The sequence below is a fragment of the Trichechus manatus genome, unplaced genomic scaffold (assembly GCF_000243295.1).
Source record: "Trichechus manatus latirostris isolate Lorelei unplaced genomic scaffold, TriManLat1.0 scaffold00203, whole genome shotgun sequence".
In the NCBI taxonomy this organism is placed as follows: domain Eukaryota; kingdom Metazoa; phylum Chordata; class Mammalia; order Sirenia; family Trichechidae; genus Trichechus; species Trichechus manatus.
The window spans coordinates 1545699-1564342 of record NW_004444139.1 but is presented as its reverse complement, the minus strand read 5'-3'; the positions used below and the strand labels follow the sequence as shown (position 1 = coordinate 1564342).

At 49.2% G+C, this 18644-nt stretch overlaps 1 protein-coding gene across 1 annotated transcript in view; it reads left to right on the top strand.

The window, feature by feature from the left end:
* TFCP2L1 (transcription factor CP2 like 1) overlaps positions 1-18644 on the top strand; it is a 77684-nt gene that overhangs the window by 48242 nt on the left and 10798 nt on the right. The window contains exons 6-10 of the mRNA XM_004388010.1: positions 767-919; positions 5745-5855; positions 8601-8692; positions 16064-16112; positions 16200-16293. Of these exons, the coding sequence (XP_004388067.1) occupies positions 767-919; positions 5745-5855; positions 8601-8692; positions 16064-16112; positions 16200-16293 (499 nt within the window). The remainder of the gene's footprint in view (positions 1-766; positions 920-5744; positions 5856-8600; positions 8693-16063; positions 16113-16199; positions 16294-18644) is intronic.

Here is an 18644-nt window from a genome sequence, read left to right as displayed (position 1 = left end):
AAAATGAGCGTTTGCTAGCACAAATAATTTGAAAGTAAAACATTTTTTCATGGTAGTTTCTGGTCTGTAATGATCATGGGTTTTGAACATCAGGTTTGTATCCAGCCTTGGGTTAAATTCTGTGTAAGACAGAGCTGGTGAAGGATGTGGCTGTGGCCTTGTGGTTCCAGATGCATCCTAGTTCTCTCACTTGCTATATGTCCTTGAGCCAGTCTCTTTACATCTTGGAACTTTGCTCCTCTGAGATGGTGCTCTTTCTACAGAACCTATCTTAGGGATTTGTTGTGAGTCCTAAATCAGAGAATGAATTTAAGCTATTAGTGTAGTGCCTGACACGTAGTAATTACTCAGCAGAAGCTGGCTCTCATTGGTGTTGTTACCATAAAGGTCTGTCAAGTGCCTTTGTTAAACAGGTCGTTAACAGAAATATAGAAATGGTTCAAGTCTTGTGGTCATGCTTCTAGCCTGGCCAGAGTAACCTGGACACAGGCCTGTAGAGAGAGACTAAGGACTAAGTTGTGTCCCTACTTAGGTCTGTGTGAGTCAGCCAGGGCGAGGGGCGGCGGGGGGCCTCATGGGGTCCGTCGGCGTCTCTGAAGTAAAGGGATGAGGGTGGGAGGGTGTGACCTCTGCACGCAGGGGGACAGGCCATCAGCCTGATGGAGTGGACGGAGGCGGGGTGGAGACCTCCATCTGGAGAGAGACACCCAGAGTCCACACCCCGCCCTTGCCTACCTTGCTACCTGCCCGCTGTCCCCTCTTCCAGGTGCACTGCATCAGCACAGAATTCACCCCGAGGAAGCACGGGGGTGAGAAGGGCGTGCCCTTCCGAGTGCAGATTGACACGTTTAAGCAGAATGAGAACGGGGAGTACACGGAGCACCTGCACTCTGCCAGCTGCCAGATCAAGGTGTTCAAGGTAGGACGCCTCCCCACCTGCTCTTCCGGCCCGTGATCACATCTGTCTCCACTTCCGGCCTGCGCATACCCTGTGGCTGGGCTCCTTCAGCCTGGGCCTCCGTGTCTCTGTAGCCCAGGGATCTAACTAGACCCCGAGGAGGACGGGCTGCGGGCTCCTGGGGCGATGGCATCCTTTTAAGTGTGATGTCCCCTAAGCCGTCACCAGAAATGTCGGAGTCCCTGTATGGCAGTGCTCAGCTCAGCCTATAAGGATGTGCATGTTTTTGGATTTTTTCCTCCCAAGTACTTTCTAGTTGTCCGCAGGTGCCCACATTAGGGTCCCCTAAGAACCAAATCAGAGACTCCTCCTGGAGGCCTAGCTACACCATCTTCATGTCCAGGGCCTGACGCCATGCTTCTCTCTGCAGTGGTTTCCTGCTGGGGAAAAAGACATTTTCTCCTCCCTCCCTTGCTGGCCGCACCCCCAGTAGTCACCCATCATCGTTTTCCATCTCTTCAGTCTGGATGGTTTCCTGGAAATGGGAGCCGTGATCCAGCCGCTAGTCCAGTGTGGCCTCGGGGAGGGAGGATTGTGGCTGGTCTTGTTCTCGGGCATGAGTGGCCTGCGGCTCTCCTGCAGCTCTGTTTCCAGGCCTGCAGAGGAGAGGGTGTGGAGCTGCCTGCCTGCAGAAGCTGCCTGAGTAACAAGCCCCCTGTGCCTTCCCGACCTCCTCTTTGCTCACGTTCAGGAACGGGTCCGTCTGCTGGGGCTGGACATCCAAGAGTGAGTCTTTTCAGGCAGGGCTTGTTAGAGAGAAAACCAGGTCCGTGTGGACCTTCCAGAGGTGAGAGGATGTGGAAATATCCACAGGTACACTGTCATCCTGGTGACTGCAGGGTTGGTACGCCCTAACCCGAAGGAAGTCCCTGGAGGTGGACTGTGCCATGTCCCTCCTTGGAGCATCTTCCACAGACCCCTGGTAGATAGTAGGCACTCGGCAGTGATTTGTGGAATGTGCCGCTCACAGCAGGCATAGGGCGAGCAAGGAGGAATCCACAGTGCCTGTACTACAGGAGACCATGTAACCCAGCTGGCAGCTCCGTCCCAGGTGGCAGGAACTGGCTGCCCGAGAACTGTGGGCACAGGACCCCGAGGCCACAGCCGGGCTCCGCGGAGCTGAACACGTGACCAGTTTTCGTGTCGGCCTGGGTGAGGGAGGGAGAATGGGTGGTGGTGGTTGTTAGCTGCTGTCATGTTGGCCCCTGACTCATGATAACCCATGTACAGTGGGATCAGACCGTGCTGGCTGATTTTTTTGGAAGTAGATCACCATACCCTTCTTCCTAGTCTGTCTTAGTCTGGAAGTTCCACTGAAACCTAGACAGCATCATACAACACAGAAGCCTCCACTGACAGAGGGGTGGTGGCTACACATGAGGTGTATTGGCTGGGAATCGAACCCAGGCCTCCCACATGGAAGACAAGAACTCTGCCTCTGAACCACCAATGCCCCCGAAATTGTGCTGTCTTGCCAAAGCAGTGAGAACCTTCAGAAACCTGCTTTAGACTATGAAGCGCTGGGATCAGCCTCCGTGGGAAGTAGCATGACTCAGCTGTATTAGTTTCCTGTTGCTGCTGTGACAAATTACCACACGTTTAGTGACTTAAAACAACACCTTTATTATCTTACAGTTCTAGCCGTCAGAAGTCCACAGTGGGTCCCCCAAGCTAAAACCAAGGTATTGGCAGGGCTGCGCTCCTTCCGGAGGCCCCATCTCCTTGTCTCTTTCAGCTTCCGGCGGCTGCCGGCACTCCTTGGCTTCTGGCCCCTTCTTCCGTCTTCAAAGCCAGCAGTGTAGCATCTTCAAATCTTTCTCTGACTGTGACTTTCTGCGTCCTCCTTCCACATTTAAGGACCCTTGTGATTACATGAGACCTGTCCGGATAATCCAGGGTCATCTCCCTGTCTCAAGGGCAGGTGATTAGCAACCTTAGTTCTGTTTGCAGCCTTCATTCCCATTTTCCACGTAACCTCACGTCTTTGCGGGTTCTGGGGAATAGGACGAGGCCATCTCTGGGGACCGGTATCCCACCATCATATCCACCAGTGCAGGGGGTGTCCCGCCTCTGGTCTTATTGCCCATTCTGGGATCTTGGGATCCTTTGTGACATGTGCGCAGCTGCGCTGCCGGTGGTCTTCCCTGTCCTGTGGTTCTTGTGTTCTTGGTCACACCTTGTCTCATTACACTCACACCACGGAACTGGCACCCACCTTCTACCCTCAGGCCGTGGCTCACTTCCTAATCTAGGTCTACTCTGGGGGTCAGCCACCATGCTGGGCAGTGGGAGAGAGGAACGAGGCGGGGCTTCTGCCCTCACACATCGCCCAGCCCTTCCCATGGCCCCTGCTAGCTCTCCTTTCTACACCCAAGTCAGAAGCTCTGGAGTGAGGGGGCACTGAGGGCTCTGCCCACCGGGCTTCTCACCCACACACCTGGCGTCACTCTGGGAACTGGGCTGCAAGCTGTCTGGTCCCAGTGACCCGAGGACGGCTTGGGCTTCTCTTGCGGGGAAGTTAGGAGCCCCAAGTCACCCAAAACTGGCTTCACAGGGTGCCTGAGGAGACGTGCCCACCCCATCCACTGTCCCCATTCATAGAAGCAGTTGAAATTGGGGGTGAACAAGTGGCAGGCAGAGGCGAGCCAAACTCAGTCCTTCCTCCTATCTTGGGTCACCCCATTACTGGAAGCGCCCTGAAGCTCTGGGTGGGGTGTCTGAGTCTCTGAGGGGCGAGAGACCTGGAGGGACAGACAGTGCCTCTCTGGGGACAGCCAGCTTCCGCAGGCTCACTGGGGCTGAGTGCCGTGTGCCCCATGCATGCCTGGCCACAGTCTGGTGTGGTCCTGCTGCACCTGTGGCTTTGGGGCCGGAAGGAGGGGCCTCCCTGTGAGGGACAGGGCCTTGGAGGTGGAGCAGGGAGGCCAGGTGCCACGGGTTTGGCTGCAGCATGCCTGGGCCCCTGCTGCCGTGTGCCTAACTCTCACGCTGGACGCTGGCTCTGCCACTTGTGACCCCGTGTGAGCCTTGCAAACCTGCCTCTGTCTATGGCTGAGGGTCGCATTACCCTGAGAGCTGTTTCTCCAGAAGCCCTCAAGCAGGAGCTGAACGCTATAGGTGAGGAAGGCACGTGCTGGAATGAAGATCCTCAAAGCTTCCTGCCACGTGAGGGTACAATGAAGAGAAAACCAGTGAGCTTGAGGACTGACCTCCTTTTCGTTCACTGCCTACAACGCGGACAGCCTCCTGCATACAGCGTTTAACACCACCAGTTCTTGGGGTGCTCTGAGCCTACGCCGGACGCCCAGCTAAGCCACGGACTCAGAAAGGCACAGGATCTGGTGGTCCAGTGATGTCAGGAAGTCCCCATTGGCGGGCCAGCGGGGCCAGCCTGGTGGGGGCATGCTCCTGAGTGCCCTCGCTTGACACCTCGTCAGCATCCCCTTCCTCTCTGATATTTTTCTCCCCCCCCCTTTTTATTTCTTGTGGTGAAATATATGTAACGAAGTTTGCCATTTTAACTCCGTTTAAGTGTACAGTTCAGTGACATTAATCACATTTGCCATGTTTGCTACCACCACCCTGTTCGTTTCCAGAAGTCTCCCGTTACCCTTAACAGAAACTCGGTGCCCTTCTGCAGTAACTCCCCTTCTAGCTCCTGGTGACCACTAACTGACTTCGGTCTCTGTGCATTTGCTGATTCTAGATACTTCATAGCAGTAGGGTGGTCTCATATTTGTCCTTTCGTGTCTGACGTATGACTCCGCAGAATGTCTCAAGGTTCATCCATGCGGTAGCATGTGTCAGGAGGTTCCCGTGTCTTTATGGCTGAGTAGTGTTCCGTTGTATGTATGTACTGCCTTGGGTTTATCCATTTATCTGCTGATGGACATTTGGTTGTTTCTACCTTCTGGCGATTGAGAATAGTGCTGTGGTGAACCCTGGTATACTTGTGACTTCCTTCAGCCTTGCTGTCCTAATCTGTAAGTGAGGGGAACAGTAGTACCTATGAGGCCTGGACACCCTTTGTAAGTCACTTGGGTTTGCTGCCTCTGCCCTCCATGACCTCCTGTGGCAGGTCCATGTGCCTGGTGGCCGTCTCAGGATGAAGACCCAGCCTGCACGTGCCGTGTAAGCTGGAGCTGGAGGTGTGGAAGCCTTCATCACATCTCTAGGATTTCCTAGCCCACAAGGGTGACCAGCAGCCCCTAGTATCCTTCATTCCCTTCACTCTCCATGAGTCAGCCAAGGAGGTGTTGGGATTTACTATGGCTCCGGAAGGTTCAGGAGTTCTGCTGGCGCAGTGGTTAAGCACTCTGCTGCTAACTGAAAGGTCAGTGATTTTGAACCCACCAGCCACTCCATGGGGGAAGATGTGGCAGTCTGCTTCTGTAAGAATTTACAGCCTTGGAAACCCTATGGGGCAGTTCTCCTCTGTCCTGTAGGGTTTCTATGAGTCAGAATCGACTCGACGGTAAGAGATTTACGGGTCCTGAAGGTTCCTCTCTATAAGCAAGTGGCTGTTGGGAAAGGTCTTTTTGTGAGCATTATGCCGTGAGCCGCTGAGTGCACAGGACCCAGGAGAGCTTCCGAGGGAAGAGTGTTCCAGGAGCAGTGTTTGAGGCTGGCAGCTGAGGGAGATGCTCTGAGGTCCTGGCTGGGCTGCCGGGGCTCTGGGGAGAGTGGAGAGTCTGCAGGCCTTGGAGCCACCGCTGGGCACTGGGTCTCCACCTGCTGGCCTTTGCCCGCTGCGGACTAACTGGACGCCTGTGTTGTGCCATTGCAGCCAAAGGGAGCCGACCGGAAACAGAAAACAGATCGGGAGAAAATGGAGAAAAGGACCGCACAGGAGAAGGAGAAATACCAGCCGTCCTATGAAACCACCATCCTCACGGAGGTGAGTGGCTAGACCGTTGGCACAGAGCCCTCAGGGCCCTGCTCTGAGGAGCAGGGCATTGTGCTTGTTTGAGATGGTTGTAAAATGGCCCATCTTGGGTCAACCCTTCTCTTTTGAGCTCTAATTAAATTGTGGCATGTTCGCTGTGTCTGGAGCTTGTGTTCATCTGCTGAGGCTCAGCGGCTGGGGAGGTGCTTCAGAAATCATTTCTAGCTCTCTGCTGCATTCAAATGCACTTTTAAAAATTAGGTTGATTTTCGTGTGTTTGAATAGGGAATATATTCACGTGGTTCCAAACTGAAAAGGTACAAGGGTACACACCCAAAAGCGTCCTTCCCACTGCTGTCCCTGGCCACTCATTCTCTCCTCGGGGGCAGCCAGCGTCTCTCGTTCCTGAGTGTCCATCTGATCTCTGTGTGCACATGGAGCCAGTTTGAACATGTATGGGTCCCACACCTGCTCTTGGACATCAGTGGTGCACGTGGACACATGTTCTTTCTGCAACTTGCGTTTTTCCACGTAATGCGTGCCGTGGAGTCCACTCACTACCAGTTCACGAAGAGCTTGCTAATTCTTTATCCAGCTGTGCAGCTTTTGTAGCGCGGTGGCCTGTGGATGGACATTTGGTCCTGTCCGGCGTCTGGCCATTGCGGAGGGTACCGCATACAGTACATGTGAGACTCTGCCGCGGGGTGAGAATATATGCAGGATTCGATTCGAGAGGTGGAGTCAGGAGGTCAGAGGGTATGTGCGCTTGTTATTTTGTTGTTCGACAGCTGCTGGATTCCTCTTAAACTTGGCACCTCAACCACCCTGCTCCAAGCGTCAGTACATCGGGGGTACTTCTGAGATGACCCATGTCACAGATGTCACAGGCCCCGCTCTTCCTGTCCCAGGTCACAGCCAACATCTTCTCTTTTGCTTGGCCCCATTTTTCTTCCAAACAAATGATTCCCAGCTGTGGTTTGCAGTCAGGCCAACTAATAGGTGTTGGTGTTTGTTCATTGAGTAACTGGACTTACTCAGAAGGCCCTCCACCAGTGTGGGGGTTAAGGCTGGGCGAAGGGTGAGGCCACAGCACAATGTCTTAAGAGAACAGTGGCCCTGTCCTTGCTGATGCGGAGCTGTGTGTGCACGCACGAGTGTTGGTGTGCGTGAGTGTGCGCACGTACGCGTGTGCTTGCACATGTCTGCTCGTGCGTGGGTGTGTGCATGCATGTGTGAGAGTGTTGTGTGTGCCTGTATATGCGTGTGTGCGTACGTGTCTGTGAGTGTGTAATGAGCTACATGCAGAAGAGTATTTGCAGTAAGGGAGTATAGTGTAAAAGCTACTTTTGTGGGCACACAGATGTGCACTGCATTTTACCTGACCCTGAGGATGCCAGTGGCCAGAGACAGCGGGTGTGGGAAGGGCCTTCCCCTAGCCTTGGCCACAGTGTGGGGCCTCTAGTTGCTGGGCAGGCAAAGGAGCAGAGGATGCGAGGCCTGCATGTTCTGAGTTAGACATCAGACCAGCTTCCTTCTCCCCATGCCTGCTCCCCATGCTTTCTTCTCCTCATGCTTTTGCCCGTGCTGGGGACCCTCCACCCCATTCCCACTTGCCATTTGTGGATGAGCCTTGCCCTCTCCTGTCCTCAGGCTCCCCTCTGACCTCCCAGGTGGAGGTGAGGTCCTGGAGCAGCTCACGCAATGCCCTGGTGACTGTGCAGTGCGGTTGGTGGAAATTCCCGCCTGGCCAGTGACCTTGTCCGGAGTCACGTGGGCAGTGATGGCGTATGGGGCTCCCACCTCTATCGGCTCATCAGCACCAACAAATTCCAGCCCACGCTTGCCGTGGAGTTAAATATTCACCAGCCCTGCGGTTAGGTGGGTGATAGTAAATCTTCAGGAATGTTTCCAATTGTTGTTCTCCAAGGAGGCATTGCTGCAGGGAAGGGGAGAAATTAATTCTTCATCCACAGACACCTCCCAACAGGCGAAACCTGGGTGGCTGTGGCCTTCTTTGGGAGACAGACCCCCACATGTGTTCATTTTTTGACTTCTGCACGGAAGTTCCCAGAGGACGAGGATCACATCTTAGGTGTTGGTGTGTCTCTCGCAGCTCCTAGCAGAATGTCCTAAATTAATAAAGAAGTGTGGGATTGTGCTGAAGAAAAGCTGCTCGTGGTGACTGTGTGAGGTGCTGGGGCTCCTGACAGGGTTGGACACCGTTAGAGAGCCCAGGTTCTATTTGCAAAAAGCACATCTTTTCATAGCAAATTTTACAGAGTATTTTTTGCGTGGAAGTTGTGCGTGGTCCGTGCTCTTGGTAACGTGTTTACACACCTTTGTCTGTACCAAGAAAACCTGCTTCTGAGCAACTGGTCTGTTTTGTTTTTTCCTCTGTTTTCTTGGGGACCCAGGAATCTCGTGACTGATGATGTTTTGGTTTGACTCTCAGGAGGCCCAGAGAAACACCTCACCCTTTACTTGCTCTGGGGGGGACTTACTGAGCGTTAGGTCGCTTCTGTACCACATCTGGTTTCGCCTGGGTGACCTGAGTCCTCACCGTCCCCATCCGCGGCTCACTGTGGGCGCTGGGTCGGTGGGGGTTGGGTGTTGAAGGGTCTGTGGTTTCTTGTTTTGGCTTTGATGGATGTTTACCAGGGAGGGTCAGAGGAGCACACAGTGAGCCCTCTGCCCGACCCTGGCCTCTCTGAGTCCCCGTGCCCTCGAGTCACTGCTGCCTGTACTCTCTCCCCTCAGTGCTCTCCGTGGCCTGACGTGGCCTACCAAGTGAACAGTGCCCCGTCCCCAAGCTACACCGGCTCTCCAAACAGCTTCGGCCTTGGCGAAGGGTACGTGCAGCCTCTCTCCCCTCGGAGCCCCTCGGATGACGATGGTGGGCAGGTTCCTTCTCTGACTTTTCCTCTCTGCGTCTTCTTCCTTTCTGCAGCTTGGCATCAATTTGGGTTTCGGAGGGGCTAACTGGTCTTACCGTAACAGCCATTCCTAGCATTTGTTTTCCTAAATTTTATTTATTTTGTTATTGTTGAGAATATACGTAGCAAAACATACACAAATTCGACAGTTTCTACTTGTACTATTTAGTGACGTTGATTACATTCGAGGTGTGCAACCATTCTCATCCTCCTTTTCTGAGTTGTTCCTCCCTCATTAACATGAGCTGACTGCCCCCTAAGGTTCCCATCTAAACTTTCGAGTTGCTGTTGTCTATTTGATCCCATATAGATAGTTCTTGAAAGAGTTTAATGCTCAAGGCATTCTTTACTAGTTAAGCTAAACCATTGTTTGGTTTTAAGAAGACTTCAGGGGATACTTTTGGTTTGAGGTTTAAAGATTATCTCAGGGTAATAGTTTCGGGGGTTCATCCAGCCTCCATGGCCCCAGAAAGTCTGGAGTCTATGAGAATTTGAAATTCTGTTCTGCATTTTCCCACTTTGGATCAGGATTCGTCTGTAGAATCTTTGATCAAAATATTGAGTAATGGTAGCCAGGCCCCATTCACTTCTTCTGTTCCCATAGCAAAGGAGGCAGTTGTTCATGGAGGCAATGAGCCACACATTCCATTTCCTCCTCCTATTCCTGACTCTCCTTCTTCCTTTGTTGCTTCAGGAAAATAGAGAACAATTGTTGTGCCTTGGATGGTCCCTTGCAAGGTTTTATGATACCAGGCACTATGCAATAAACTAGGAGGTAGAACAGAAGCACTAAACACATTATTAGGCCAATTAACTGGGTTATCCCACGAAACCACGACCTTAAACCTCCAAACCAAGGAACCAAATCCCAAGAGGTGTTTGGTTGTACATAAGCAGCCTCAGCAGCTACTCTTTTTTTTTTTGATTATTGTTGCCAATTTAGCTTTTTACAGGCATACAACTTTTTGACAGCAGTCGCAATAATTAGCTGTGCAACCCTCCCCTTAATCAATGCGAGTTTTCCATTACCGTTAACCCCCGTCTCTCCCTCTTTTGCACTCCTGGTAACCACAGATACTTTAGTCTCTATATACAGTTGCCTTTTCTTGTCTTTTTATATAAGTGAGGTCATATGGTATTTGTCCTTTTGTGATTGGCTTATTTCACTCAGCATAATGTCTTCAGTTCCATCCATACTGTAGCATGCATCAAGACTTCATTTCTCCTGCTGGCTGAGTAGTATTCCATTGTATGTATGTGCCACATTTTGTTTATCCATTCATCTGCTGATGGGCATTTAGGCTGTTTTCTTTTGGCTATTGTGAATAGTGCTGCAGTGAACACTGGTGTACAGACCTCTTTCTGAGTCTCTGCTTTCGAGTCTTTGGGTATATACCTAGGAGTGGAATTGCTAGGTCATATGGTAGTTGTATTTTTAGTTTTTTGCTTTCCACAATGACTGTACCATTTTGCATTCCCACCAGCAATGGATAATGGTTCCAGTTGCCCCACATCCGCACCAGCATTTGTTATTTTTTTTAATCTTAGCCATCCTAACCCTTTGCTTTCGAGTCGATTCTGACTCAGGCGACCCTACAGGACAGAGTAGAACTGCCCCATAGAGTTTCCAAGGAGCGCCTGGTGGATTTGAACTGCTGACCTTTTGGTTAGTGGCCAAGCTCTTAACCACTGTGCCACCAGGGCTCCTTTAGCCATCCTAGTGAAATGGTATCTCCTTGTGATTTTGATTTGCATCTCTCTGATGGCTAATGACGCTGAGCATCTTTTCATGGGTTCGGCGGCCATTTGAATGTCTTCTTTGGCGCAGTGTCTGTTCAAGTCCTTTGCCCATTCTGTAATTGGTTTATCTGTCTTTTTTTTGTTAAGTTGTTTAAGTTTTATGTATATTTTGGTTATTAGGTTCTTGTCGGATATATTGTTTCCGAAGATATTTTCCCAGTTGGTTGCTTGTCTTTATACTTTTTTTGGTAATGTATTTTAGTGAGCAAAAGTTTTTAATTTTTATGAGGTCCCATTTGTTCATTTTATCTTTTGCTGTTTATGCTTTTGTTACTGTATTAGATAATCCCTTACTAAAAGCTAGGCCTGACAGCATTCCCCCTGGTTGTTCTTCTAAGAACTTTATGGTTGTAGTTTTCAGACTTTGAATTTGTTTTTTGTATGTGTTATGAGACACAGATACCGTTTCATTTTTCTGCATGTGGAAATCCAATATTCCCAGCACCGTTTATTGAAGAGACACTTCTTTCCGCATTGAATGGAATTAGCACCGTGTCAAGAATCAGTCGACCATAAACACGTGGGTTTATTTCTAGACTCTCAATTCCATTCCATTAGTCTGTGTGTCTGTTGTTATACCAGTACCCGTCTATTTTGATTACTGTAGCTGTAAAGTATGTTTTAAAATCAGGAAGTGTGAGTCCTCCAACTTTATTCTTCTCTTTCAACATTGCTATTCGGGGCCTGTTGCCATTCCATATAAGGTTGAGAATTGGTTTTTCTATTTCTGTAAATTAGGCTGTTGGAATTTTGATGATTGCATTGAATCTATAGATCACTTTGGTTACTATTGACATCTTAGCAATATTATGTCTTCCAATCCAAGCTCATGGAACATCTTTCCATTTATTTAAATCTTCTTTAATCTCTTTCAGCAGTGTTTTATAATTTTCATTATATATATCCATCACATCCCTGTTTAGATTTATTCCTAGGTATTTTTTTCTCTTAGTTGCTATTGTAAGTGGAATTATTTCCCTTTCAAATTTCTCATTACTGGTGTATAAAAACTCAACCGATTTTTGTTTGTTGACCTTGAACCCTGCAGATTTGCTAAATTCCTCTAAGAGCTCTAGAAGTTTTCTTGGGATTTCTTTGGGATTTTCTATACATAGGATCATATCATCCACAAATAGGGATAATTTTACTTCTTCTTTTCCAATATAGATACCTTTTATTTCTTTTTCTTATTGCTCCGGCTAGGAGTTCTAATACAATATTGAATAGGAGTGAGCGGGCACCCTTGTCTTGTTTCTGTTTTCAAGGGCAAAGCTCTCAGTTTTTGTCCATTAAATATGATGTTGGCTGTTGCCTTTTCATACGTGCCCTGAATCATATTGAAAATTTCCCTTCTATTCCGATCTTCTTTAGGGTTTTTATCAAGAAGAGGTGTTGGATTTTATCAGTTGCTTTTTCTGTATCCATAGAGATGATCATGTGGTTCTTTTCCTTTGTTCTATTGGTGTAGTATATTATGTTGATTGATTTTCTAATGTTGAAACATCTGTGCATTCCAGGAATAAATCCCACTTGGTCATGGCTTATGACTCTTAATATGCTGTTGGATTCTGTTTACTAGCATTTTGTTGAGGATTTTGCATCTATATTCATAGGAGATATTAGGCAGTAGTTTTCTTTTCTTGTGAAGTCTTTGGTTTGAGTATCAGGGTTATGTTTGCCTCATAGACTGAATTAGGAAGTATTTGGAAGAATTTAAACAGTATTGGTGTCAATTCTTCTCAAACTTTTGGTAGAATTCCCCAGTGAAGCCATCTGGTCCAGGACTTTGTTTTGTTGAGGGGTTTTTGGTCACTGATTCAGTCTCTTCACTTGTTATGGATCTGTTGAGACTTTCTATTTCCTCTTCAGTCAGTTTGGGTAAGTTGTGTGCTTCCAAGAATTTGTCCATTTCATCTAGGTTATCCCGTTTGTTGCCATACAGTTGTTCATAATATTCTGTCATAATTCTCTTTGTTTCTGTTGGGTTAGTTGTAATGTCTACTCTTTCATTTTTTATTTTGGTTATTTTTATCTTTGTCAGTCTTGCTAAAGGTTTGTCAATTGTCTTGATCTTTTCAAAGAACCGACTTCTGGTTTTATTGATTCTCTCTATTGTTTTTGATTTTATTTATTTCTGCTCTGATCTTTGTTGTTTCCTTTCTTCTGGTAGGGTTAGGCTTAGTTTGGTCTTCTCTTTCTAGTCTCTTTCTATCAAGTTAGGTTATTATTAGGTTATTAATTAATTACTGCCTTCACTGCATCCCGTAAGTTTTGATATACGTGGTTTCATTTTCATTGGACTCTTAAGAAATTTGCGATTTATTCCTTGACTCATTGGTAGTTTAATAGTGTGTTGTTTAATTCCCATGTTTGTGTATTTTCCAGGTTTTTTTCTGTTACTGATTTCTAGCTTCACTCTGTTGTCATCACAGAAAATACTCTGTGTAATTTGAATCATTTAAAATTTATTAAGACTTGCTTTGTGACCTAAAACGTGGTCTGTTCTGGAGAATGATCCATGTATACTGGAGTAGAATGTATATTGTGCTATTTTTGGGGGGAGTGTACTATATATGTTTGTTAAGTCTAATTGTTTTATAGTGTCATTTAAGTCCTGTTTTCTTGTTGATCTTCTACATGTTCTGTCCAATATTGAAAGTTGTGTATTGAAGTTTCCAACTATTATCGTAGTCCTGTTTCTCCCTTCAGTTCTATCATTGTTTTATGTATTTAGGTGCTTCGATGTTGGGCACGTATGTATTCATGATCGTTAAATTTTCTTGATTAATTGACCCTTTTATTACTCTATCATGTCCATCTGTATCCCTTCTGACAGATTTTGTCTTAAAGTCTACTTTGTCTGATATTAAGATTGCCACCCCAGCTCTCTGGTGATTATTATTTGCATGGAATATATTTTTCCATCCTTTCACTTTCAACCTCTTTGTGTCCTTAGGGTTAAGATGTGTCTCTTGTAAATAGCATATAGTTGGGTCATGCTTCTTTAAATCCGTTCTGCCACTCTCTGCCCTTTGATTGGAGCATTTCGTTCATTTACATCCGCTGTAATTACTGATAAGAAGTGACTTACTTCTGCCATTTTGTTATTTGTTTTTTTGTGTGTCTTAAGCTTTTTTTATCTTTTTCCTTTACTACTGCTTGCTTTTGTGTTTTGTGGGTTTGTTGTAGTGAGCCTTTTTGGTTCCCATCTCCTTTGCTTTTGTGTATGTTTTCTATATGTTTCCTTAGTGGTTACCATTTAAGAGCTTGTATTTATCACATTGTAAGGTCAGTTGGTACCAACTTAACTTCAGTAACAGAGAAGAAATTTTATGTCTGTACCTTTCCTCTCCCCCTACCTTCGTTCTTGTTAACACTAATTAAACCGAAAAAAACCAAACCTGTTGCCATCGAGTCGATTCCAACTCACAGCGACCCTGTAGGACAGAGGAGAACTGCCCCATAGGGTTTCCAAGGAGTGGCTGGTGGATTCCAACTGCCCACCTTTTGGTTAATAGACGAGCTCTTAACCACTGCACCACCAGGGCTTACTAATTACATGTTTATATTTCATGTGCCCTGTAACATAACTTTATCCTTGCCTTTTATATATTTGTTATTGAAAAACATGAAGGACAAAACACTGAGAATTCTCAAGCATGAATACCTCATTACCAGCCCTTAGTCCTGTCTATGCATTTCTCTTTATCTGGGATCTTGCTTTTTATGTACAGCTTTGAATTACTTTCCAGTGTCTGTTCCCTTCATTCCTAGCATTTGTATAGCTTTTGTGCTTAGAAGCACTTCTATAAATGTTGTCTTCTGGGCAGTAGCTCAGAACCTGCTGCCCCACCCCACCTGGTAAAAACAGGGCTGGTCTGAGGTGTGGTAGGACAGCCTCTGAGATCAGCTGCCAGACCTCCCCCAGAGCAGAATGGCCCTCATGGACAGATGGGGCCTTGGGAAAGAGCTGTTTGGATGGCTGCAGCAGCTGGGAGGGGCTGTCTTGGTTCTCTTTTCTCTCTTGTACTCATTTACCATGTGGCATTGGTCAGGTTAGGCTCTCCTTGCCCTTGGTTTCACGCTTGTAACACACAGAAACTGGCCTCCCTACTGGCCACCCAGCTCGGAAAGTGCATGGGCGCGTTTACTTGATGATGTGGGACGGGCGTGCTCGAGGGGCTGGCAGGCAGCCTCCTGGCCTGTCCTGGGTGTGTCCTTTTCATGGGGCAGGGACAGAGGCAGGGAGAAGCTGGGCGGTGTATCAGGTGAGCTTGGACTGCGCAGTTTCTTCCCACAGGTTCATCAGAGTTCACGCTTGTGGACGGAGAACTTTTCTCGCGGGAAAGCGAGATTGTCCACGAGCTTGATTTTAGCGAGATGAGGAGAGGCCTCCCTGGGAGGTGGAGAAATAGAAAAGGTGTCATATTTAGATTCAGGCACACCTAGTCTTACCTGTGCACTTTTCTGGGCTCAGAGCTCTCTGAGCCCTCCTACGGCCACCGGGGGTAAGAATTCCACGCAGGTTCAGAGGAGCACGTGGAAGATGCCCAGCATTGGGGGACAGTTGATGAAGTGCCGCTGCTCTGACTGATGACTGTCTCAGGAGTGTCCCTGGGAGGGTCTTTTTTTAACGTAACCTTCTCCCAGCTTACCAACCCAGGCGCTGAGGTCTGTGCCTTCCTGATGAGTCAGCCCACAGGGGGATCTGTGTGCCTCTCTTCCAGGGGAACGCTGAGATCGTCAGCTCGGTAATGGGTGGCAGACTACGGGTGGTCACTCACTGCAGAGTAATTCCCATGGATCCCTGTGGCTGTCCTGACACCAGTTAGAGGAGCCTTCAGACTGTGATCCTTGGTTTGGCCGCAGCTCTTCAAGCGCTGAGTTACTATGAGGATCAGGGCTGCCCTTCCCAGTGTCCTTTTGGTCAGCTGGCCCCTCCCTGGGCTGGGACTTGGGGTAGAGACTCCGAGTAGGAGGTTGTTGTTAGATGCCTCTCAGTCGCCGGTTGACTCCCGGCCACAACCCCGTGTGTTAGAGTAGATCTGCTCCATAGGGTTTTCTTGGCTGCAGTCTCTCCTATTTGTGAAAATCTGCACGACAGAACAGACACCCGTTCAACAGTTTTCACATGTGCAGTTTTGACTCTTAACCTTTATGGAAGCAGATAGCCAAGCCTTTCTTCAGCGGTAATTCTGATTCAGATAAACGAACCCAGAGCCGCAGGGCCTAGCTTGTCGCTGCTGATTACTCGCGGATGGAGGGGTTATCGTTGGCCGGAGCAGTGTTGCTTTTCAGACTTCCTGTCCACTCAGAAGGGCTAGTTGGGGCCAGGAAATTCTCGAGGACCCGTTTCATTTAAAACAATCCCACTTAATCACTCATGATGCCTGCAGGGCAGGGACAGCACTGGCAGGTGATGAGGTAGGCGATGGGACAGGCCTGGTGGCGTCCTGTCTTCTCACCTCAGCTCTCCCTCCTTTGCAGCAACAGCTCTCCGACCCACCCAGTGGAGGCCCTGCCCCTGGGCAGTGACGTAAGTGTTTGCAGCGGGGCTCTGGGGCTGACTGTCCCTTCGGGTCCCCATGCGGCCGCTTCAGGACCTCTTCTCTCTGGCCTGCAGCACCTCCTCCCGTCTGCCTCCATCCAGGACGCCCAGCAATGGCTCCACCGCAACCGTTTCTCCCAGTTCTGCCGGCTCTTCGCCAGCTTCTCGGGTGAGCTCCTCCCACTGTGCTGGGAGCCACGTTCAGAAGCCAGCACCCTCCTGGGTGGCCCCACGGCCCTGAGGGCTGTGCTTTGTACAGAACAGAGTAGCCCCCTCAGTCAAGTGCTGGAGACACAGATCGTGCCCCTCCAAGTCCTCCGTCCAGTGGGGCTTTAGGGAGACAGTCTACGTGACTCTTACCTAAGTAGGTGGGCTCTGGTCTACCTGGGAAGGACCCCCCGCCCCCCCCAGCCAAGCGGGGTGGCGCACAGTGGGTGGGGCTTCCACACATTTTTCCTACCAAAATGTTGCTCATCACACGGTCTCTGGAGTCATGACCAGGAGATGGAGTCGAAGCTACAGCCGAGGAGGGAAGCAGTTCTTCCCACTTGGAAAGGGTGTGAAGCCCTTGCTGACTGGCCCTTGAGACAGAAGGCCTGAGCTGGGGCCGGGGGCACAAGGGTGAACGGAGCAGCGCATCTTGCCATCAGAAGAGTCAGTCCAGAGTGACAGGGAGGAGACATCTGTGCATTCAGATTTGATCAGAACCTTCACCCTCACTACAGAGAGAGAGAGAAATGGCCAAGAACCAAATGACATCAGAGGAGACGTCAGAGCTCGGTGATTGGTGCTCCCAGAGTGAGCAGGACGGACAAGCGCTTATAGAAACTGATAGGTCCGCGCTGCCCGTGCCTCCCCTCCACCCCCCGACCCCGCCTGGTACTTTTACTGACATACAGTGTGCGGGCACTTTTCTGCAGCGTAAGCGTACAATGTGCTGTGTGTTCACGCTGAGCGCACCTGTGTCACCAGCCCCCAGAGGCCCGTTGTGCCTGTCACGCCCCCACCTCAAGGGTAGCCACCCTCCCGACTGTGCACAGCACAGCTACATTTTGCTTGGTTGATGAAATTGATACTTGAAGGACAGCAGGGTGGAGGGAAGGCAGCGCCTATCCATTCTGTCACCTCAGCACTTTTAAGAGCTTCCTCTGTTAGCGGTGGGGGGTGTGGCGGGGTTAGGTGGTGGTCCTGCCCTCAGGAGCGTGCAGCTTCGAGTCAGCACAGACACCCCACACCAGCAGTCTCCATTCTCAGTACAGCACGATGTGTCTGACGGAGGAAGCTCAGAGGGGGCCTGATCTGGACTGGACAGGGGAGGAGGGCAGAGGCGGCCATGGCTTTAAGAAGGGTGGTCAAGGTCAGCCTTACTGAGAAGGGGTCATTGAGCAGAGGCTGGACAGGTGGGGAGTGAGCCACGGGGGTATTTGGGGAAGAGCTTTCCCGGCCGAGGGGACGTTTGAAGGCTGCAGTGTGAGCGTGTGCCTGTGTGGCTGTAGAGCAGAGGAGACCACCGTGATGGGGGCGGAGTGGACCACGGGAGGAGGGGAGGCGGAGAGGCAGCGTGGACCACGGGCTGGTCACTGGGCCATTGTAGAGCAGTGTGAGGACTTGGCTCTTACTCCCAATGAAAAGGCAAGGGTTGTGCACACAGACCTGTCCCTAAGGCGTATCATTCCTGTGGCAAGAGAGAGAGGATGCAAAGTGTGGCTTTCGGCCATGTGGCCTTTGACAGGTTCTAAGCAGAAGAAGACTGATGTCATTTTCGGACCTTCGAGGATCCTGGTGGGCATTTTGGAGTCTGCAGACTCTTTGTACTTAGAGGAAAAGACAGCACACACCTCTTTAGGCTTACAGCTCTTTTCAGGGACCCTGGGCTCTCTTTCTTCTTTGACCCACAGTTCTCGTCTGTCTCTTTGATAGAGCCATCTGCCAAGTTTCTTTAACCATGAGGTCAGTCCTCCTAGGCTGCTGGTGGGATGTACATTGATACGACACTTTGGAAGACTGTTTGCAGTACCTACCAAAGCCAAGGTGATCTAACAGAACATGGAAATAATCAATCATTAATATCACATGCAAGTAAAAATTTGCTGAAGATCATTCAAAAGTGGTTGCAGCAGTACATTGATAGGGAACTGCCAGAAATTCAAGCTGGTTTCAGAAGAGGGTGTGGAAGGAGGGATATCATTGCTGATGTCAGATGGATCTTGACTGAAAGCAGAGGATACCAGAAAGATGTTTACCTCTGTTTTATTGACTATGCAAAGGCATTCGACTGTGTGGATCATAAGAAATTATGGATGACATTGGGAATTCCAGAACACTTAATAGTGCTCACGACGAACCTGTACATAGATCAAGAGGCAGTCATTTGAACAGAACAAGGGGATGCTGCATGGTTAAAAGTCAGGAAAGGTGTGTGTCAGGGTTGTATCCTTTCACCATACTTATTCAGTCTGTATGCTGAGCAAATAATCTGAGAAGCTGGACTATATGAAGAAGAACGGGGCATCAGAATTG